Source organism: Dermacentor variabilis, chromosome 2 (assembly GCF_050947875.1).
Source record: "Dermacentor variabilis isolate Ectoservices chromosome 2, ASM5094787v1, whole genome shotgun sequence".
Classification (NCBI taxonomy): Eukaryota; Metazoa; Arthropoda; class Arachnida; order Ixodida; family Ixodidae; genus Dermacentor; species Dermacentor variabilis.
Window position 1 is genome coordinate 92,824,071 of NC_134569.1, and position 24,652 is coordinate 92,848,722.

General features: G+C 44.7%; 1 protein-coding gene across 1 annotated transcript in view; it reads left to right on the top strand.

Moving 5' to 3' along the window:
- Positions 1-24,404, top strand: part of LOC142572320 (regulator of G-protein signaling 7-binding protein-like) — a 126,670-nt gene extending 102,266 nt beyond the window's left edge. Inside the window, exons 5-7 of the mRNA XM_075681330.1 lie at positions 5,510-5,574; positions 6,935-7,061; positions 20,292-24,404. Of these exons, the coding sequence (XP_075537445.1) occupies positions 5,510-5,574; positions 6,935-7,041 (172 nt within the window). The 3' untranslated portion in view covers positions 7,042-7,061; positions 20,292-24,404. The remainder of the gene's footprint in view (positions 1-5,509; positions 5,575-6,934; positions 7,062-20,291) is intronic.
- Positions 24,405-24,652: the final 248 nt, after the last annotated feature.

Genomic DNA, 24,652 nt, shown 5'->3' on the forward strand with positions numbered 1-24,652 from the left:
CGAGCCATGTATAAAAGCCGATGCGCTTGACCCGCAGGTCAGCTTTTCTACGATCGCCGACTCTGCTGCATGTATCTCTCAAGTCTTTTTGCCTCATTATAACGCGAAATGAGTCAGAGTCGGAATAGTCAGAAGTCAAGTCAGAATCTAGGCATTAAATGAATTACAATATTTGTCTATACAGAAGGAGGTGCCATAGTCAGAGACTGAATCGGGACCTCCTATGGTAGTGAATGCAGAAAAATTAAATAAAGGAGCAAACCGTAGTCGCGACACCAAACAGTAAAATACATCGCAGGAAAAAAAAAACATAGATCCCTAAACAAAGGAACCAAAAGCCACATTTAGACAGGGTAAAAAACAAAGGTAATTCAACACTCCTAAGCAGTTGTCGGATGGTTACAGGGTGAGAAAATACTAAAAATAAACAAAAAAAAAGAAAACATAGAGAAGTCACATCTATGTTCAGCAATGTAAAACAACCCCTGATGAGATGCTTCATCAACAAAAGGCTGTGGACAGGTAGGTATGATAGGGAGCGGGACAACAAAAAGAAGTAAAAGGAAATAACCACAATTATGCAGAATATGGCATGGGTGTGAGGAAAGTTTTCAGTTATTTTTTGAATTTGCCAATTGATTGAGAAATTTTGATTGCCGGTGGTATGGTATTGCAGAGACAAATTCCAGTGAAGTATGCCGTTTGTTTGCCACAGCTTGGAGCACGTACAGAGCAGAGCTCAAATTTGGCATTAGGCAGTATTATAACCGTCAGTGAATTTATCTGTTTCATACCACAAGATGCCCTTCAGGGGTAATCATTTACAGAGAACTTTTGTGAATCCCCCATTGTTCCTTCTTCAAGAGGAGATAAACGTATATTTGTATGGTGCTAAAGTTTCTGTGTGAAAGAAAAATACTAGCGCGCATCTATAAGGTTCATGATGGAGCTGTATTGAGCTCCATTTCAGATCTTTTTCTGTCAGGACCTCCCAGTTTTGAAAAATACACTCAAATTTAATTTCTGCACGCTCGATGACTTACAAACCCATGGGTTGGCGCGTGAGTCTACGACCACCTCTACGTACTTTCGATCATGCAACAATCATAATTACTAGAGACCATACGAATTTAACTTATGCCAAAGTTGACAGCTTCAGAGCGTACATGCGGCATCTACCTATGTCGAGTTTCCAATGCCTACATCTACTTTGCCAGTGCAGAGACTTCAAACGGGACTCCTTCGCGCTGTCTGCTTTCGTGTGTTACAGCCGGTGCAAGACGTTTGCATAACAACAAGTAACCTGAATATTCCAGGTATAGGGAAGTCAACACGGACTCATATCGCAAAAGGAGCCTATCGGGATTGCTTGTACGTTACATCGATGGATCGGTCTCCTCCGCTGTATTTTCTTGTGCCGTTGTAATGACGTCCTATTTGTCAAAATTAAATTTCAGTTGCCTGATATAGGAACGTCTTCGGCAACAGATCTTCCGATTATGCGCGTTGCGGCTAATTTCCTCCTGCAACATCGAAAATGGGTCATGGTTTGCGACTCAAAAGTAGCCCTTCAGAGTTTGCAGGCCACCATACGAGCAGGACAAGTTCTACGTCAAGCTCTACCTAGAGGACATAACATGATAGTCCAACGGCTGTCAGGTCAATGTGGCATCGTCGGTAACGGCCTTCCTGATGAAGCTGCCGGGTCGAATCATGGAGGCAGTTCAGCTATTTTAGTCGTGAACGGAGGCAGCGAGTAGTTTTCATTGACTTGTTCACATGAAACCGCTAGCTCCCAGGAACATGCAGAGTGTTGTTTCATCAAAGTGTCGTCTCCACAGAATTGGCTTTTCGTTACTACTTCCATAGTACTACTTCGAAAGTACTACTTCCATAGCGCCTTTCCCATAGAGACGCATATTTACTGTGCCATCTGCGACCATGGGTAGATTTTACCAAGAGAGAGAGAGAGAGAGAGGAAAGGTGAAAGGCAGGAGCTTAACCAGAGGAAAAAATCCGGTTTGCTACCCTACGCTGGGGAGAAGATTACTCACTCCTTATTGGAGTGGCAGACACACTTCTGTGCTAGCCGTGCAGCTACGGAGAGACAATCGCACACGCTTTCTGTTTTTATCCTCGTTAAGTTGCGCGACTTCCTCGAACTGTGTTAAACCGGCGGATTTATGAACAATTTCTGAACTCTACCTGGCTAAGCCAATGATCGCCTATTCGATCCAGCGAGGAGTCGCACCCGAGGCTGCGTCACACATAAGCGTAAGTTTACTTGAAGGCGACCGGCCGAGAACACGAACCCTGGTCTCCACCTCGAGCGCAACGTTTACTGTGTCTCCAGAAGACTCCCACTTTTTATTTTTATTGAGATAAAAGAAAGCTGCGAGTCACTTTAGCGTATACGCTAAAGAGGATGAAGGCGAAAGCCTGCCCGCTCACGAGACATTCGTTGCATTACTTGCCATTTTCATTCAAATGCGCTGTTCTTTCCTATTACTCGTTTTCTCCCACCAAAGGTCGCCGGTTTAAGTGCATTAATTAGCTCTACCTTGAATAACCGTGCCCTAATTAACAGCAAAGTTAGGGGGTTCGACTTCCACCATGGTTGTGGGTTCGAGTGCCTCAATTAACCCTACCCTAATGAACTGTGCCTTAATTCACTTTGAAGTAACATCTAAAGGTCGTAGATTCGACTGCCACCAAAGGTCGAGGGTTCCATTCCCAATTTTGGTACCATAATGCCGGACGGCGTACCCCCATACGGTCAAATTTGCGTCCTATGAGCCGTCTAATAAGACTTTCGCCGAGTTGTCATTGCCGTTTGCTGGCGGCGCTTGCCCACTTCCATAAAAAAAAACAGCAAAGACATAAATTTTTCATTAGGTAACAACTTAAGTAAAAGAAAAGAACTTGTAACACCATGAGAATAAGGATCTCTCCCGTAAAGTTCTCGTTGAAACAAAGCCAGCGGATGTCTGGTGTGCACTGGTGCACGACTCAGACACAGTTACACAAGATACGATAGAGTCAGTGGTCGTCACAAATGTCAGCGTTTTCAAACAAGCGTTGAAGTGCTTTCATTCTTTTGTGACGCTAGTTTCATGATCATGGGCCTAACACCTTGTTAAGTGAAAACAAGGCCGATGGGGGTTAAATAAACGCTGTTATTGTTAGAGGCAGTCATCTATGTGTAGTATGCTTGGGGTTTACGTCGTAGTAGTCACGGCCGCATGAACATGTTGGGTAGGAAGCACACTTAATAGGAAGCAGAAAGTACGTGGTGTAAGCAGTTCGTAGGCGTAGATCATGTAAGAGGGAGTCGATGTCATGGAAGCTGAGGGTCCTGCTGGTACTTAAGATGCGGGTTAACCACGTATAAGATTGATTCCTTTGAGCTCTCTGTGAGCCAGTTCGACACACGCGGTTCTCTCTTTAGGCCTCCTGAGATTCCTATGTGTCGGACAGGGACGTGGGAACAAGGCGGGTTTCCGCATTATCATGAGCCGCTTTTGCCAACGCATGCGTCATTTCATTTCCTTTGATTCCGAAGTGACTTGGAGCCCACTGGAACACCCCATGTTGTTTTAAACCTGTAGCTTTGTAGCAACCCGCCGTGGTTGCTCAGTGGCTATGGTGTTGGGCTGCTGAGCACGAGGTCGCGGGATCGAATCCCGGCCACGGCGGCCGCATTTCGATGGGGGCGAAATGCGAAAACACCCGTGTGCTTAGATTTAGGTGCGCGTTAAAGAACCCCAGGTGGTCAAAATTTCCGGAGTCCCCCACTACGGCGTGCCTCATAATCAGAAAGTGGTTTTGGCACGTAAAACCCCAAATATTATTATTATTATTATTGTTTGTTTAGGGATGCGTAGGTCACATGTGCGTCTATTTGTGCTAGAGCGGTGCTTTCAACACACGTAATAGGCGCCAAGGAATCAGTGATGATGAGCCATGTTCTTGACATCTTTGACAGTTTGATGAAACCGATGGCTAGTAAAATGACTACGAGCTCCAATGCCGTTGAAGGCGAGAAATGGCCCAATCAACATACATATTCTTCGGGCATCTATGGAACGGCAAGTGCTGATATTGAACTTTGAACCTTTGAAACAGATTATGTAAAGTCAACAGCGTCGCTGCAACGGCTGGAACTTTATTTGTATTGCGAAGACCTTCTATTTGTGTTTCAGTTGTTGGTAGTTATAGAAGCCAGGGAGTGTAGTTTAAATCCGGATGTCATAATAGAAGTGGAAAATCGCTTCCTATGTCGATTTTAACTTTTATTCCTCACCCTTAGCAACCATAATTTTGTATGCTTCTCGTTGATACCGGAACCGCCAGGCCCCTAAATGCAAGCATGACTTGTGGAGCTCGAATAAAATTTGATATTTTTGTTACTTCTGTTCTTCAAAAGAATTTGGCACCGGAACTTATTTATTCTATCGCTATTGTGCTTGCCTTTATCATTTGAGCTTCATAATCAAATTGTTTGAGATGAGTTATTGATACCGTTATCCTATCCGTTCGCAACGCTTCTTGTAAGCTTTGACAGCGTGAGTGATTCAATTGTTATGACAGTGTACACTACCGGGAGCTGCAAAACGAAGAGATGTACATTTTTCGTTAAGTTTGGCGCATTGCAGCGAAATAAAATGAAGAGAAAGCAGAATGCTTCCACTCAGGTAACAGGTCACCGCCACTGGGTGTTAAGCTGTGTCGGCTTAAAGTCTTTCCAGGACACATACGTAGCAATAAAGACCTGCACGAGCGCATTTAAATATAGTTTTACCCCTACACCTACGCGCAAACTTTGATGCCAATAATTATTCTAGATCTAATGGCTTGGTATGATGATGATGTTGAAATTCGGATATTCAAGCTTTTTCGTGATTTCGTTTCACAGCAAATTTAGTGTACAGCTTCCGTCATACTTAACCCGCACACGCCTTAAGAGCCTTTTCTCTTGCGGACGGTGCTGAAGATTTCTGTTTGGGGTGCCTTAAAACCGCTGGCTTAATGCTTCTGTCTTTCAAGGCCTTTTGTGTTTGGTCGTTCTGACCGTGCTTGTTAGGAATATAATCATTTTGATCCATTCACAGCGAAATATCCTCTCGCTTGAAATGTTTTGCACAACCATAGCAAACAAAAAATTTGCGACATGGTTCCTTTTTTAGAGCTGTTCTTTTCTCCCTGTGAATGCGCTATCTTTCTGTTAATGGCCAGAATATGTTTATACCTCCTTGCTTTTGTATAATTTCCTGTGCCTCATTTATCGCTGCTAATCAGATTATGAATGATGCTAGGCATCCTTTTTGGGTTCTGTGAATATTGTATCCACTATGTCTTTCCCAAAATGTATATACCCTTCTTCTATCACCCCAACCGGGATTGGCAGTACGTAAATATATACAAAATAACTAAACTGCTGGAGATGTGCCTAGATTTTTCATGTTAAATCTGGCGGCCGTTGTACGGTGCATCGCTTTCTCTTGCGCAGGGATGCAGAGACCGTCCGGTCAGTGCTTGCCGAGATGCAGGAATTCATGCCTCACGAAAGCAACTGTAAGTTCATGCAGCTGTACGACTTGCCATTTAGGTCCGTGAAAACATTGAAGCAGTTATTTCTTCTCTGACTACAGCAGTCAGAAGGTACACCGAGGAACATTCGGGGGCAGGACAACTTGAATTGATCACATTGGACATATTGACTAGTTCAAATATTGTTGAAGTGCACAGTGAGAACGAAAATATACGCAATGGGCTGAACACAGCACGTTATTCTGGACGTTTTGTGTCTGTCGCACGCACGATTTCGGCTGCTATTATTGGCTCACACGGTGGCCATATTTGCTGTATTTGTCTGAAACGAATTAATTGGGCAGTACGGCGGAGTACGACACTCACTAGTGCTTCACCTATGAACACACATGCTCTCTCAGTGCCTACACCTTCTGCTCGTTTCCTTTTTCTTATTTCCAAGTAAAAAAAATGTTTGTGCTCTTCTGTTTGGTAATATATTCCTCTCAGTCGTTTTTACTGCAATTTGAAATTGTAGAAAGCCTACCACATGCTTCTCTCACTTTTTAAAAAGGACTACGCTTAGTTATAGTAGAAATGTTTGAGAGTTCATCACAACTGCCATAGATTGGTCCATTCTTACTAAAGTAACTGTTAAATGCCAAAATTTGCTCGCTAGGAATCCTATCTGACTATTACACGAAACTCAGCATATCGAACGGGAACAGTACCATTCCGTTGCTTGCTTCTAAATAAAATGGTTATGCTCTCAAATTCTCCGAACAAAGCTCGGCAAAATCCAGGAACGAAAGGAAGAAGAACGAAGCATCAATTTTACAACTATGCCACTTCGCCTTGAAAACAGATATGTCAAGTTACTAAATTGATCTGTTGCAAGTGCGATTGCAAGTTGTAGAAGTTGGTATAAATATATATTGTATGTCATGTTAGAAAATTTTGTTTCTCCTGAACATCACTCTTGCAACGTTCGCGTAAATGTAGTAACAATTTCACGTCAAGCGGTAAGCTAACACATCGCTTTGCTTCACTGTATGCGTTATATTAAGTTGTTTATGCAAATAACAGCAATATTTACTCTTTTGTGAAGTTATAGTGCAATAAGCACGATGGGTCCATTTGTTCCCTAGTCAGTAAATATTTGTAAAAAGTCGAGCGCTTATCTCCAAATACGATCCAAGTACTTTTTTTAAACTGAACCTTTTCATAAATACAATGAAAATTGTGCGTGATAGTTCAGTGATCCGATAATAAAAATATTTATTCGCTTTACTGTTATCTCATGAGACCCGGTTAGAGCTAGAGCTCCTCGTTAACGCTGTTGCCGCACTTGCAATGTGCTTCGGCCGGTGGCCCGATGCAAAGCCATGTGTCACATATTTTGCAGGCAAGAACCTGATCGAGGAAGGGCTGTTCAAGTGGCGCCGGAAGGGAGGCCTCTACGGGCAGCTGGGACACCACCTCTGCTGTCTGTGCCGCTCGCACATCAGCTAGCCCCGCTGACACTGCGCGAGGCACGCACCGCTTTTTTTTGTCTTCGTAGTTTTTGAAAAAAAAATATCTAGGCATTCCGGAAAACGATTCGTCAGCAAAATTTGAGCTTACTGGCCGTTTCGAGCCGAGCCAAAAGCAAACGTGTCTAGTGGCGAAACCGATAAAGTGAAGGCGCGACATTTTTTAAACAGGATCTAAAACCTCATCTTCCATTTCTTTCAGTGCTATTCAGCCAGTTTTCAAATAAATAAATAAATAAATAAATAAATAAATAAATAAATAAATAAATCAATCAATCAATCAATCAATCAATCAATCAATTCTCGAGGGATGCTGGCCTCCTCGTATATATAGACAAGAATGCTCTAGAATTCGAAGGATCGTGCGATTTTCATTTAATTTGCCCATGGTTTCAGGCATGGTCGAAATAGTGGAGCACAAGCGGCTGTCGCAATGTGGAACGTCGAATGAAAGTGCAACAACAGTGCAAACTCGATAGCTTTACTGTTTGGTCGATTGGTACGCGCGTTCTTAGGCCACAAACCTATACTTTCGCTAAAACGCGATGCCGTAAAGGCGATGGGAGGGACGGTGACGTCGGTTTAATTTTGATCATGTGGGTTCTGGATTTGACTCGCAACTGAATCTCGGCGCACGCACACTGTTAGATTCCACCTCCAAGCGAAACGCGCCAGCCGCGACTATTAAGAAAACCAGCCAACTGTCGGTGCCATAGCCGCGCAGCCTTTGCGGAGAGTGAAAACGTAGAAACGGTCATTGGCGAAATGGTGGCTAAGGAACGTGTAACGGCCGCTCTTACGTTCTTCCTTGCAAAGAACTTTGTGGCCCACAACATCTGGCTCGAAAATCTCGCGAGTATCTGCAAGGTTGAAAAAAAAAAAAAAACAGGAAGCACCAGTTCCTAAACTCCCGAGTACGTGAACTATTCTAATTTTCTGACGAGAGGATGCGAGCGTAAGCTTCCTGGCGCGCCCACGGGTACAAGCAATACCCGTGCGCGCGGTCATCACACTAATATACGCACGCCTAGGGCTCCCAAACTAAAGCTTTCGCTGTGCGCTTCACAACACCAAGACCTCCTTCGATATTCAAATGGTCAGCTGCCCGTCAAATGTAAGCTTTCAACTTCGTGCTGTTCAATTAGAGTTCATTTCCTATCACGCACTGCGCGAGGCCCACTGGTTCAGAAAAGAAGCTCCACATTCACCGCCTTAAGAAGATAGCGAGGGCGTTGCGCGGCCTTAATGACGGCCGCTTGAGCGCGAGTTTTGACTCCCAAAGAAGGGCGGGGACGCGCAACCGACTTTTCCCGAGGAGTCGCAGCTGGACTTGATTGCCGAAGAGAAAATGAACCGCAGTGCCGGAGGGGAAGGGGCGACAAGAAGGGAGCAGCTGGGAGACTGCAGAGGGGAATTCGCTGAGCGCTTATGCGAAAAGTGAACGGCACGGCGGCGAGCCGAAAGAAACGAGGCGGCAGTTTCCACTAAACGACAGTAATCATTTGCAAACTTGAGCGAGAATCGCCATGCGCTAAGCCGATCTCTTCTATGCGTTCTCGGCTCATCGAGCCGATTGCATGGCCATAATTTTCGGCGTATCGAGAGAGAGAAAAAAAGAAAGAAAGAAAAAGCATGCTGTGGAGATGTAGTGGAGTGAAAGGAATAAGAAAATAAAAATTCGTTGACGATGCAAAACAGAATCCTTGCGAGACACGCTCTTCCCCCTGTAAAAAAAAAACGAAAAAAAGTTCAATGTGTGGCAGTTTAATCCGGTCTCAGGCAGAGCGCGGCAAGATTTAATCCGCAGTGACGCATCTGCGCAGTCATCGTTTAACGCCCGGACACGTTTCCCCAAACTTTGCACGAAAAAGTGATATTCTCCGGGTACATCGCCCATCACGAACCGTCTATGGGATCTAGAGTGCCTAAAGTTGCTTATTTATTAATATTATTACTATTTTCTTGCGAGCTATTCACTGTCCTCGAGAACAGTCGTGCCCATCACTGCGTGTTTCACATAAGCTGTAAGCTGCGTTTTATGACTGTAAAATTCTCTGACGTTTCTTTTTTTAGATTAGGCGTGCATCCGAGTCGAGAAGTGTAATAAGATCTTTTTTTTTTGTCATTGTCCTTGACGACGTGATAGGCTATACTGTATATATCGCACTACAGACAAGAGTGAAATCTGGGGGAGTGAATTGTAGAAAAGAAGCCTCGAACGAGAGTGACGAAAATTCAAGCAGGGCTAATCCAGACCGATGACTGCTCGGTTTAATGTCTGGCCTGGTACATATCCATGGGGTTGCGTTGTTAGAATTATTTTATTTTTCCTATAATTTCTTGCTTGCGTCAGGAGATGTTGTGCAATGAAAATAAACACGAGGAACCTTCATCCCAAGTTCTGCCGTCCTGTAGTGAATGAAAAAATCGAGAAAACAGGTTTTAACAATTTCGTGGGCTTTGCCTCCCCCACTAAATTTTATGTTGCACTGCTTTTGATTCTTCTTGCGTGCTCGCCCCATCCATCAAGTTCACTATACTATGAGCACTCGAGGGCACAATAAAAGCGTCGAACGTGCTGTCTCTTCAAAGTGTAAATGAAGAAAAGAAAGAAAGAAATCATGGAACTGGAACAAACTAAGAAGATACAACTGAAAAACAAAGGAAAGCGAGGAACAAAATAAAAAGCTGAAGTAATTTGTTCTAGCCCGAAAAATTTTCGGTCGCTCTCATCGTGAAAAGTTAAGCTAAATCTTGTCTGCGGCTTTTAATTTAATAGAAACAAGGTCTCCATTGAGAACCGAGCCGTTTATGATTTTGTTACTCGATTATTGCAATGCGAGCACCTTGAATTTGGCAAACTTGATGCCCCGAGATAACGTGCGAGTCTTTACTGACCTGTAGCCCGGTCCCAAGCTCACGCATAATGCGACGCCTGTGGTTGAAACTATGTTATTGAATATTTATTTTTCCCAAGCGATAGTTTGTGAAGAAGAAGAGGCTAACCACCAGCTCCGTCAGCTAGCCCTGGTCAGAAGAGGAACAAGAAAGTGAAATAGACAGCGTCCGCCATGGACTGTGTTCTAACAGTAACTCCTATAAATATTCTAAACACACTCGTGTTTCGTCGTTGGCCGCGATCATTTTTACTTCAAGCCGCGAGCAAGTTAGCGTTAGAACGCAGTCCATGGCGGAGGCTCTTTTAACTTTCTTCTTCCTCTTCTGACCGGGTCCAGTTGCATCGTGTGCTGGCTGTTAACGTCTTCTTCTTCACGAACTGTCACAGAGGGAGGAGCAATATTCGATAGATGTTTCACATCCGCCGCCGTGGTTGTGAGTGGCGCTAGCTAACCCTCTCAGGGCTAGAACTGTAACACATGCACAAATGCACAAGAAAGCGGACGGGAGAATGGCCGCTGCCAAATTGTTAAAGTACCACACACGTTATGCGGAAGACGTGGGTTCGACAAGTTGTCTTCATTGTCCTTATTAATTTAGGATTTGCGTATTATTTATAAATTTCATTTAAACGCAACACTTAAATTGCTTTATGCTTTCTCGCTTCATAATCGTTTCATATAAACATTCAAAAAAGGAAAAAAGGACGAACGTTGTGGCGTATGTTTTTACTGACGTTTCTGCTGGAGGACCGGCCTTCCTTCCTCCGAGTGAATGAAAGTGTAGTTGGGTCCAAGGAGATTTTACGAAAAATGAAACCTCCTTGGTTGCGTCACAGTTATATATTTAGACACCAGCAGACACTTGTCACTTTGTCCCACACGAACATGCGCGTAATCCAACCCTAGTCACACAAAATGCAAAACGAGTACATGGTGAAAAAATGCAGAAATAGCCAGGCAGTTCTAGAAAACATAGCAAATCGGAAGCGTCACCACATGTAATCCCATAATCATGCGGTGCTAAAGAAGCACAGGCTGCACACGAGTAAAAAGAAAATGAAGGCTAGCGCTGTATTACGCACTGCAGCAGAAAACAGGATTTCAAAACGCACACACGGACGGATTTAACAGCGCACACGTGGACAAAAACCGGTATATTATCCATGATAGAAACCAAAACTTTCTATCGTCTCGAAATTGCAATAGTCACGCCCGTATCATCAGTTATCATGCGAGCTGTGGAGTTTATGCCATAGCCACAGCTGCCAGCCACCGGGCACGAATGTAAGCTATCCCAACATAGAAACCCACCTCGTACAAAAGGCCACCGTGAGCACGCGCACAAGTAAAAAGATATGCATAAACTGGTCAATCTGAATTAGCGATACAGGTTAGTTTTTCGATGTTTTCTTTAATACCACAAGAAAGAGCGTTGTATTTGTGTACGAGGTAAGATTCGTGGACTAAACTACCTTGGTGGGAAGGAAAACCAGATTACAGTACGGTCACTCAAGTACATTACAGTATGGCCACAATTAGTACATGACCGGGGTAGTTGGAGAAGTATGAGAGAGGCCTTTGCCCTGCAGTGGGCGTAACCAGGCTGCTGCTGCTGCTGGTGATGATGATGATGATGATGATGATGATGATGATGATGACTCTTGTGCCATCGCAAGAGCGTCCAGTCGTACATAGGTGTTTTGACAGCGGAAGGTGTGGGAAATGCTTTGCGTGAGAACGATGACTCGTAAATCGGATTCTTAACGCCGTTTATGTTTGACCAATCTATTGTAGGTGGCACGTACCACACTCAAGCAGATAGATGGCGTTGAACGTGTCACAGTTGAAGCTGCCTTTGATGCGGAGCGCGAAGTTTGAAGCCGAGTTTTCCGCTGGTATTGTAGTTAGCGTATGTGGACATATTTTACAGCGTGACTTGCTGCATGGACTACAACCTGCAGATACGTGGACGCCGATTTTAGAAGTAGTTATCCAATCGCGAATGTTTTTTGAGCCTTGGTGCACTACTCGCGGTGCCTCTGGAAAAAATTGTTCGAAGTCTTTCACTTTGGCGTATAATATTTTGACGCAGTTTGAGAATGGCGGAAACAATCCAAATTGACGCTGATTGCGTCAAAATAAGGTTAGTTGGCGGAGTGGTCGCCGCCGGCTTTCACTTTACGAGAATATTTTCCCTTTTCAAGTTACTGACTCATTTTATTGCGTCATTAATAATCTTCTTAGAGTATACTGGTGGTCCACGAGTGTATGCTTTAGCTCTCCGCAGTTAGCATCGAAGTTTCTTTGTTCAGAGCATATACGCCTAAAACAGTGTGCCTGGTTATAGGGGATTGCGGTTTTACAATGACGAATGTGCCTACTTTGGAAATGGAGATATTGGCGCCTGTCCGTTGGCTTTTTGAATAGTTTGGTTGTCAGATTATTTCAGGTTATTGGCACTGTTACATCTAGGAAGTCAATCTCTGAAGTTGAGTGGTTATGTGAAAACTCCATGCTCGGGTGAACGCTATTGAAGGCAGCAATAAAGCTGCCTTCAATAACAGTGCCGATTCACCACGGGGCCTCACCAGAAACACGTCGTCGATGAAACGCCTATATTAAAAAGGTTTTCGGGTGCAGTTTTCAAGAAATTACTTTTCCACTATGCTCATGAAAATATTTGCATAATTCGACTCAATCCGTGTTCCAATAGAAGTACCAGTGACCTGTACGTCATGGCTGCCATTAAATTAAAAATTATTTAATTCCAGTATGAACTTTAATACGGCGCTCAGTGTGAGAGCGGTAATGGGCTAGTCAATTGCAGCTTGTTCATAGGCAAGGGCCAAAGCTCACGGGGGTCTTTTGTACGAGTTTTTTTTTTGTGTTGGGATAGCTTAGATTTGCCCCCGGCGGGCTGGCAGATACGGCTATGGCATAAGTTGCACGGGTCGCATGTCGACTGATGCTACGGGCGTGACTATGGCAATTTTGAGACGATAGAAAGTTGTGGTTTCTATCATGGATAATATACCGGTTTTTGTCCACGTGTGCGCTGTTAAATCTCTCCGAGTGTGCGTTTTGAAATCCTGTTTTCTGCTGCAGTGCGTAATACAGCGCTAGCCTTCATTTTCTCTTTACTCGTGTGCAGCTTGTGCTTCTTTAGCACCGCATGATTATGGGATTACATGTGGTGACGCTTCCTATCTGCTATGTTTTCTAGAACTGCCTGGCTATTTCTGCATTTTTTCACCATGTACTCGTTTTGCATTTTGTGTGACTAGGGTCGCATTATGCGCATGTTCGTGTGGGACAAAGTGATAAGTGTCTGGTGTCTAAATATATTACTGTGACGCGACTACACTTGCACTCACTCCGACTAAGGCCGGTCCTCCGGCCGAAACGTCAGTAACAACATACGACATAACGTTCGTCTTTTCTCTTTTTCGAATGTTATACCTACGGGTCTTGCGGAAACCCTTTGTGTATATATATATATATATATATATATATATATATATATATATATATATATATATATATATATATATATATATATATATATATATATATATCGTTGTAACTAACAAAAAGTATATCCCCTCAGATCTACTTATTTTGGTCGCTGGTTTTCAAAACGCCGGTATTTTCCTACATTCAGCGCTGCTTCGTAACCTGGCAGTCGGCAATCGATCGTTATCTGTGGGCGTTCCATTCTGGGACCTGGGTAACGCACTTTAAGTCCATCTGTAGAGCCCCATCCGGGCATTACCTGCACTCTTTCGCCACACGGGGCTTTAACTCGCGGCTGGATATATGTATATATATATATATATATATATATATATATATAGCAACTGCGGGTGGTCTGCTCCGCACCACCGTCAGCTACACTTCGCTTCTCGAAAAGGTAGGACGACTGTCGATTGAACTCCCGAAGAACACTATACCATGAGGGGACCTCGGCTTAAATCATGGATGCGGAACCCAAAAGAGGTTGGACGTAATGCTATCGCATATCTTTCGCATTTGTCTCTAAATCGTCGCTGAATTATTTTACTGTTCCGTTCTGTTATACATGGGTTTCTATGGAGAAATTGAGGTAAGGAATACCTCGGCTACTCCGTTTTTCTATGTTCTACAGCAAGAAATAAACGAACAAACGGTAATACTAAACTAACTGAATGAATAAAAAATAAGGGAAACTAATAACGCTAACAACATCTGCAACGGAGAGATTACTGATGTCTGTCCGTGTCGCTACGAGAATGATATACACAATGTGTAGAGTTATACATTGGTGCGAGAGCTCTCCGTGTGCTAAATAAATAGTAGGTCTAAACAGAAACCTCCGTTTAAGTTCTTCAAGTAGTAAAGGCAAGGCGCAGAAGACCAGGACTCAAGAAGAAGAACACAAACGACAGGACCGGCGCCGGTCCTGTCGTTTGTGTTCTTCTTCTTGAGTCCTGGTCTTCTGCGCCTTGCCTCTACTACTTCAAGCATGAACCAACTAGCCCAAGCAAGAGTTTTACTTGTTTAAGTTCTGTCCACACTACAGAGCATGAGCACGTCACTTTATATATAACTGAACGTCACTCCTTATCATAAACTCTCTATGTCCGCTAAAGAGTATTTTAAGAATATGATTGCTTTTTTGCTGGAGATGACTCAGTCACAACGGTCCAAGTAATTTTCTCATTGTAAGGGAGGGTTTGTCCAAGCTTCCTAGTTTTATCGCTAACGATTTTCTTTCCTCGGCGCGTTTCGAGCGCTCCAACAGAAAATGGCAAACATTCTCAATTTCTTGACCGTGACAGCACCTGGCATAAGTGGAGCGGCGTACCCTGTACATATTTGCATTCTCGAAGCTTCCGATATAAGCCTGTGAAATAATAATTTATTTCTTATTCCCGCTTTATTTCCTTTTATTAAGTTAAGAATGTGCTGTGTAACAAAAGTTTACGAAAAGGTCGAGTGACTTGTAAAAAAACATTGAACTTCAATCAGCCTCACGCCTCTTTGGTTTTCCTTGTGTAAATCGTAAATTGAAGCTTATGTTTGATGGAAAGGAGAAGACGAACTGTAATGGTGAATCACAAGTGTGGGGCCATCTGCTCTGTGCAATGGAAGATGAAGTAAAAATATTTAAAAAAAAGTTACCGTGAAGTCTTGCTTCGTGAACGCAGGTGACGTGCAAGCGCAGAGGTGCTATAGGGCAGACGACGCTATCGGCTATCGGCCTTCGGTGCGCCTTGGCACCTACACTCTGCGGATCACAGATCGTATTCGAGACAGGGCTCGCACGGCAGCGCCACGCACAGCCCGTTGTAAACATTTACTACTATCTAGATTATCTAGAATGGCGTCAGCGTGCACAGACGAACAACAATTGTCCGCACTCGATGACCGCACACACTCGCTGTCACAACGCTGGCGTGAGGAATGGCGGCAGCAGCAGCGAGCGACGTGAAATTTCGGGCTGTCTATCGCTTCAACGGAAACTTGGCGTTGAGAACACAGCGCACGCAAAGCTACGAGCCGTCGGCCCAGATAAACTGTGCACACAAAGCAGATCACTTTCAAGATAAAGTGCGCGCGGCCGAAGTGCACCGCCCCCGCTTCGTCCCCTCCTCCGGTGCCGTGTTGCAACGCGCGCGACGGAATACAGCGCGCTGCCTGCCCTTGCGCACGTCAGATTTAGCCGCCATCCTGAACTCACCGTCGCACGTTTTCACTCGCGCACACAGCGTACGGCGCGCGAGGACGACGTTCCCACGAGACGAACTCGTTACGCGTGCATCGCAAAGAAAACCAGTAACAACTGCCAGTAGAGGTCAACCCAGCGCGCATCCACCTACCTCCTTCCTCCGCGACGCTTCTCCACTTTGCTCAGCGTTACCTCTACATTCCTCTAGAGGGCGGTACGTTGCCGCGCTCTGAGCGCGCTCCTTCGTACTATCGCTCCTTCGGCTCGCGATTTTCTTCACTTCCGGGTGCCTTCCTCGTTCGCTTGCTTCGCGGCCTCAGACAAACACTGCCGATTTGAGGAGCTGGCCAGTTGCGTGTGCGGTGTGAAATGGCTACAAAAAATGATTGCTTTAATATGAGTACTACGTGGAGACTGGTTGTATTCAAATCCGGACAGCTCTGGCGCACGAACTTCACAAAAGCCTTTAAGGCTTGGTGTCGACGTCGGTGATTTGGTCAGTGACTTATGGTAACCGCTTGTTACGCGAAATTCATTATCCTAGCTCACCAATGACTATGCCAGCAATTGGCATGCTGATATATTCCACAAGTAAAGGCACGACGCATGTTACATGGTCTGCGATTAACAATATATGCAATGACGAATGAAGGCTGTACCTTCAGCCTTTGTCTGTGCGGCTAACTTATATTACATCACATGAGGGCCGGCGGCAACTCTGCGCGACTTTTGGGAGTTCGTGACGAATCCTGCTGCAGTGATCCTGAAGGATAGAACTTCCAGCACTAATCAGTACATGTTGTGGACATGTGACTTCAAGATCGAACAAAAAAGATGAAAAGGTCTGAAATGGTACAATCAAAATCGGAAGTGCTTTTTACTGCTAAGTGACGAATCTCCTTCATTGAGTATAAGCTAAACCCTCTTGTCCGCGGGTAAGTGTTCGTTCATTTGATTCGATGCAAGGCGGCATGTTTTGTTGGTGTATGCAAAATGAGCTTGTTTTGACTCTACCTCAGAACATTCGGTCCCTGGCCAAATCTGCTAGACGAACACAGTCCACAGATCAAAGGGAATGGATACGAATTGACTGGTATGCCACAGCATTACTGCTGCAAGCTGTAATCCACGTAATTGATTAGACCCGAAGGACTTCTTGGAGTTCTTGAGATCTGCAGGGTGAAGAGGACAAACGAGATGCGAAGCGCTTCATTCACTCTCGCGACAATGGAAAGGAAAGTCGAACGCTCGTATTCGGTGCAGCTAGGCCTTTTCTTGCACTGGCTATTTATTTGGCATTCGCTTGCTTCACTTCCCACTAAGACGGATCTAGCAAGGTCGATGGGATTTCGTTCAGTTTCCTAAAGCGTCAAGCAAAGGAAAGGTTCTTTTAGCTTAGGCGCCTGCTAGGAGGCTCGAATTTATCAACCTATTCTAGGCAACAATTCTTGCTGCTACTGAACGATAGTTGCGTCCAACCACTCTTATGTTTGCCTTAGCACTTTCTGTTCTCTCTTCTAAATGCGGAAAGAAATGTTGCCAAAGTAGTCCAGCAACATCACATGTTAATAGGTGCAACGAAACTGGCATCGCACCTGGCACCAAATTGAATAAAACAGAATGGTTAATCAGGATTAAATATGATTAGATTCATGTGAGAGAGCAGGTGGAGAATTGGGAAGCATTCTTTTTTCTTTTCTGCTTCTATAGGGGGCCAGGCCACTATGAATATTCAAAAATTACTTTTAAAGTGCTAACCGACGCATAAAATACTATGAAGTTAAAATGCGAGGTTTGAAGAAAAAAAAAGAATGATGTGCGGATGTTGAACCACATGCACATTCTGACTAACTTGTCGTCGCATTTCAAGGAAAATTCGCACAACATGTAATGCCGTCCTTTCAAAGTCTGTAGAGCGAGAGAGACAGAGTCGGCGTGAGGTACGTTCCACTAGCCAACCAGTCTGCGCTGGGGGAAAGGGAAGAGGGAAGAAAGAGGCGCATGATGGATGGCGATGACGAAGGAAGGAGGATGCAAAACATACAGAAAATAACTTGGACTAATCAAAGCCTGCCGTCCAGGCCCGTATTTTCTAAAAAGTCAAGTAATTAAGGCCTGGATGGCCATAAGACGTGATTTAGAAGGCATATCATACTGACCGCAAATAAAGACGGGGACAGCGGGAGAGAACACACAAACACAACACGGGCGGTACAGCCCGTGTTGTGTTTGTGTGTTCTCTTCCACTGTCCCCGTCTTTATTTGCGGTCAATATGCTATGCAGTAAACACCAACTAGGCCAAACTGAAGTTCTTTTGAAGTCTAAAAGGCAACTCCGGCGATTTTTCAATGTCCAATGATCTTCATAAAATTTTGAATATGCGTTCCCTTCTGCACTCTGATTATATGTGCCAAGCAATATAGCTGCTTCATTTAATTTTCCCTAAAAGGAATTTTAAAAATTAGTTGTGTTCCCGACTCATAAAGTTTTGCTGGCCACCCTGTGTTTGTGACGTCAGAGACTAGGCCGCTACTGTCGCTGAAATCGTTGCTGAAATCGCCCCTGTCGAGTTCGGGAAATCTGTAAAAGCTCCCTGTGTCGTCAGGAAATATCATCAGCTTCGCTTCTTTGGCGTCAGCGCCTTACGTACTGCGTGTTTAGCACGCGTCCTGCCTGTTTACAATATGGTAGTGTAAGATCTGACGTCATCGACTCAACTTGACGTCACACGAAGCAGCTACCCGTTTCCGTTTCGGTATATCGTTCATTGGTTATTTAATATTATTGATGAATTTCTAAGCAAATCGAACCAACGTACCGGTGACAGGGCTGTCAATGCCATTTGAAAATGACAATATCCTAATATGGTTAAAAAAACGCCGGAGTTGCCCTTTAACGTGTGGCCCAGGGAGTTAGTTCTTCGATTGCCTTCTTCGCTTCGGCGTCGGTCATTTTGTTGCCGCGTATACCACAGTGACTGGAAATCCACTGAAATGTGATGTCGTGGCCGTTCTGTTCCGCTAGAGTGCATAGCTCGGCAGTTTGAAGACCCAACACTCTGTAAGAGCTTGCTTTCATAACAATTCTAAGTAGTTGCAGAGCCGATTTCGCGTCACTGAAGACTGTGCATGCTTGGGGAGGCTGTCGCGAAACATATTGTACTGCCTATCTGATTGTCGCTAGTTCTGTGGATGCTGGCGTCGTCTCGTCGAATGATGATGAGCAGGCACGACGAAAGCCGCACCAGACGCATGCGACGCGATCGATCCGTCTGTATGCACATTCACCGATAAGCCATACTCTTTTGACATATATTCAAGTGTTAGATTTCTGAGGTCCACGGTAGGTATCCTCGACTTTTTTTTGAAATTACCGAAATTGAAAGACGTACCCGTATTTTGGACATTACCTCTGGAGCCATACGTGGAAGGTCAGTAGGGGAAAAGTAATTCTTGGCATTTATTGGCTCTCAAAAAAGCGAACAACCACGATATTTCCGGAAGTGTCGATAAGGGGTGGTGTCGGTGGCGGCACAGCAGCCGCAGGAATACTCGAAGAGGTTCGCATCGTAGAAAGACATGGTATAGGGGTGACACGAGCTTCCTCTAACGTACCGTAAGTTGAGGTGCAACGTGGAGCCCCTACACGTGTTCTCAGCATCTGTGCCTGGGCACTTTCCGGCGTACGCAAACATGACCGGCTCATACTTGATAAAACTGGCAGGCTGTACAGAATGTAGCCGACGTAGAGAGCCTGGGAAATTCTCAGATGAGCCCCACTTCATACCGGCCAGAAAGCAAAAAAAAAAAAAAACTTGAGCAAGTCCAGCTAATTCCGTCTGTAACATTGCCACATGCTTCGACCATGAAACACCGCGGTCAATGACAACGCCCAGGTATATATGGTGGGTCACATTTGGAATGAAATTGTCGTTGATAATAATCGGATACCGACACACAAGCTTCCGTGTCAACGCGATCACAGGACACTTATCTGTGGCCAGTTGCAGTATTTGGCACTGCAGGTACTGAGACGCGAAAAAAAACAAAAACAGATCGCTGCCATCTTGCATGAATTTGCGGTCGCATGACTCTGGGCACCTATAAGCATATGTCATCGGTGTAGGTACTGATGCATACCGTATCAAAAATTACTTCCGCAAGGCCAATAAGGGCAACATTAAATAAGGGTCGGGCTGAGCACTCATCCTTGAGGCATTCCGCGGACAACGGTCAAAGTATAGTACCTAACCAGACTGCATGACCTTCTTATTGTTCCAAACTTTACGCAGAGTTCTCGCCTCTACCGAGAATCTGATAACTTAAAAGATGTTATATGTCCTCATCTGGTTCACAGCAAGAACAAGACGATAATTCAGGACGCCTTGTCTAACATATAAAGTGATACCTTTCGAGGAAAAAAGCGACGACAACTTAAAGCTCATTAAAACGTAGCCGTGCCATTTTCTACCCCGTACTTGGGTGCAGATATATATATATATATATATATATATATATATATATATATATATATATATATATATATCCGCACTGAATAAATATATTGATAGGAAAGAGGCCTCTTCTCAGTATCGCCCCCTCTCATTTTGTTCTTTTTTTCAGGTGGCTCAGGCAACAAGAGGTGGCGTCTAGGCGCCGAAACTCCGCGTCTGCAGACGTGCTCTTATCAGGGATCACGCTTGTTTTGACGGAGGAGCCAGCAGTCGTCGGAACGGGCTGAAAAAGGAAAAAAATGAAAAAGAAACATCGTGCCCATTGCCAGACATGTAATACTCTATGTGACTATCACCACGCATTCGCACACAGAGACTATTCCTCGGTGATATATTTAACTACGCACGCCATCAACATTTGTCATACGGTCATGAACTTTTGGTTCTCCTTGATGACATTCTTTCCTTTTTTTTTGTGGAAAGCAGTGCGAACCATTGTTGAAGGTATCAGCACAAAGGGAAATTACTCTTCACATATGCTGTCACAAGCAACGGGGAGATAATTTATTGTGTTTCGCTTTAAAAGGTTTTTGTGGAACGTTGCAGAAACTTCTAGTCAGGTGATGTTTCTCCCCTTTTACTTTTCACACAAGAGAACCAGTTCTCCACTACCGGGGTTGGTCTATGGGATCCCTGGCGTAAAAGGCGAAACGCTCGCACAAAAACAGAGTAGTACCGCCTGCGAATATCGAGAGAAACCGCAAAGCCAGCATCTGAACATAGTCGAGGCCCTAAACGAAACGCGTTGCGAGATCTGCGATCACTTCAAACACCACACTACTTGACTGAATCTACGGATACCACTACAGCGCAACCTAAATTTTAATGAAGTAGTCAAAGTTGATCGAGAAATTCGGTTCGGGAAACTGATGCATGAATTTCTCGCAGCCGCGCTACATCAGGCCAGAGCGCATTCGGCAGAATCGCGTGGTCCATTTTGCATGTTGCAACGTCAAGTATACCGGGAGCATTCGCGGCGTTGACATCAATTTACTTTGAGTGCAGACCGCCTCTCCTCGGGAGCTCCCTTTCATGTTAGTGACCACAAGTGCGTGCGAAGAAGGAGCAACGCGGTCGGAGTACGTTCCCAGCGTGAAAATGTCCACATTTTTGCCATGCTTTACCAGCCTCCCGTGAAACTAAAGGGGTCGACAAGTGGCCATTGCTTTGATCAGCCCCCACTCAGGACGTTCAACTAGAAGTGTCCAAACTTGTGCACCTGTGTTTGCTGCTATCATAGCAGTGACATTCCGTACTCTGGGGTTCCTTATGGTAGTTGGCGCACAGATGTTTGCGTTTGCGGGGGCTGACACGTTGTTCGCTTCTCGGAAAGCCTGAACCGTGCGATCGTTATTGATTGACCAAAAGTGTATCGCGTTAGGGCTTAAATAGTGCCTCAACGACACTTAGCGCATGACAGAGACGTCTTCAAAATTAAAAAAAAAAAACCCAAGCAACACGCACTTTCACGCTCTGAATGCGCTCCAGCTAATCTCGTGGTCGACATAGAGTGTCGAAATAACTTGTGTGTTACTATTCGCACAAGCATTACTATTTGGACAGTTGTGAACTTGAGAAAAGAAAATGCCTGACACGTTAGGATACGCTATTGTAGGCTATTTTCCGGCAACACCTGCGACCGGAATCAAGCGAAAGACCAAAGAAGCGATACAAATAAATTCATAGCTGCCTTTATTTTTGCTATAATCAGGGATCAGCACAGAATAAATCGAAGGTGAAATTGTCGTTGGATGACAAGAAAGAAAATAAAAAAATTCGGCACCTAAGGCTGCTTACCTGTAGGAATGCGAAAGTATTATACCGTTTGTAGACCTCGGAACGTCATGAACGCGCTCGTTTTATACACTCATGACGTGGCGCCACCTCCACCCCATTGGCTACGCCGTCACGTGTCCAATGACGCACGCACTAGGCCACACCTTCAGTCCCCCAGAACCGGGTACACCCGCCGTGGCGGGAAGCACGGTCGTTTCGCATCCCAGGAGGCCCTGGTTCTATTCCCACCCAGATAGGCATACACTAGTACGCTAACCTTTGTTTTCGAAGGTATTAATTTACTTTGTTTGCAGGAAGTTCCCTAAGAAATTTGACATCAGTCTGAGCATTTTTTTTTTTGCACCGTTGGCTGTTTTTGGTGCCATCTTTCGGTCACTCCGACTACAACGCATTGTCGCTCTATCGGGCATATAATGCTTTCGCATTAAAAGTTCGTAACCATTCTGCTATATAATATTAACATCCTCAGGCGCAGGAACTCGTGTCCGGAAGTGAGAATTCCTGCAAACTTTCACGCATTTGTCGACGAAGTCAGATCCCGAGTCCAGTTTTCTAGATCGCAGTCTTGCATTCAAATATTTGAATTTGGTTTGTTTCGAATGCTTTCATCACAGCTGGGCCGTGACCCCGCGCGGCCCGGCGGGTAAACTGATTTCCCACTCGCATACTCTATCAGTCGCGCTAGCGAACTGGAACGTAGCACTACAAAACGACCACACTTTGTACAGAAAGCCACCAGGAATCAAGCGGATTGCGCGCGCGGTGAGCTGCCGCCAGTTTTCTACGCGGACGTTACTTCCGAGTGGAGCAACCGCGCGGAGCAACACACTGTTGGCTCGCATTTGTCTTTGTACTCTACGCTATAACCAGGTGAATGTGCGACAGCGGCGTGACTGTGCCCAGCCACGCGTCCTCGATCACCGAGCACGAATCCTTCAGCACCGGCGCACACGCGAGACGCACGACCGCACGCTTCGCGTTTACGTCCACGAGACGCGCGCCCTCCCGCACGGTTTCTTCACAGCGCGACACAACTCTTGACCACACGTTTTTCGTCGCGGCTACCACTGTCCAGAAGCCGCCACGCGTATTTAGTCTTCTCGCACGACACTTTACACTCGTATTCGTGAGATTTCACACGATATATATGCATATGTACTATCTCTTACAGAAGAATAGAGCACTACACTTCACCTTCTCTTACTCGACAATACACATATGCCATGCCCACGCCTGTGGCTAAGCGAGAGAACTTGAAGTCGATGCTCCTGGCAGGAAACGTTATAGAGAGCTTAGCGCGTTTGTACACAGTAGGCTATCGTAGCTTTAGCTTTCCAAGCAGCACCACAGGTAGTGATTATTAGCGCTCACCGGTATCGACGTGTTTTTTCTATCGACATAAAAAAACAACTTTTGGACATGCAGACGGTGATATATGGGGGCATCGCACAGCCATTCTTCTTTGCAGGTGGCCCGAAAACATTGATTTCGAAGTTGTTCAGCGGTAGATGGGTGTGTGTTCAATAAAGCTCTCCTCCAAGTGATATGCCCGCCGAATGACTGATGCGAGAGATAACGTTGCGCACTTCTGTTATCCTAACTTGAGACGCTGTCGTCCCACCAGGGAATGGTCGGGCTGGGAGAACTGACGAAATGTCGAAAAACGCGCGGCTTTTCAGATGTTGGACTGAGCGAGGGAATGAGCTTAAAGAAAGTTTTTGTTTTTATTTTCACAGCAGCAAACAAAAGAAAAGGAGCTTTTGTGATTGTGCATTGTGTAATTTACGACACGAATGTAAGATGTGAAGTTTGTGTGTTATTGTGCAAACAGACGATACTTCAACGGCGTTCTTAACACTTGAAGGAAATGCTTTAGCTGTTTCTTCAGGCTAACTTGGCTCGCCGATACTGCTACGGTAAAAATGGGAATATTTCTTTTGTTGCCTATGTTGATGCAAACAGCTTTACGCGTTTACTGGCGAATATAAAGCTTTTTAAGGAATATTTTGTAGAATATAACACCCCTGTTACGTGCAAGTATTCGAAGTTAGAGATTTGCTTGAAACATAAAATATACGCTTAGTCTATCTTTAGCATGAGAAACGATCGATCGGTGACTTCTGTATATTTCTGTACGTTTCCATTTGTCACACTTCTTTCTTTTTGAGACCACAGTGTTTAACCTGCACATCAGGTACATTTGCTGATATGGCAATGCAGCAGTGGTATTTGTTTACCATTTTTAGCTGCTCTATTTTTCATTGGTGCAGTGCATTTTTTTGCTGTCATTTATTACATCGGTTTACCCGGAATAACTCTCGCTTTAATATTGCACTTACTTCAAGCTGAGTTGTAGCTACCGTCTGGTATTAAAGTTCGTGACGTTTAAACCACCATTTGCACTTAACGGTAAACTTAACAAGAATGCAGTGTTTCTGGCATGATTAAACTCTAGACAAGACCATGTCACAGCGGTTTATCCAGGAAACAAATCGACGAACTAAAACGTGTCAAACAGTCTAATCTAACATTCAGTGGTCTAAAGTACGTGGTGGCAGGGACATAAGGAAAAAAAAATGCAATCAACGGTTGTGTGCAGAGTATACCTGATCTGCCGTCGATACCCTCTGAAGGAGCGGTGTCGCTCCGAACAGCATTTGGTGCTTAGTCAAA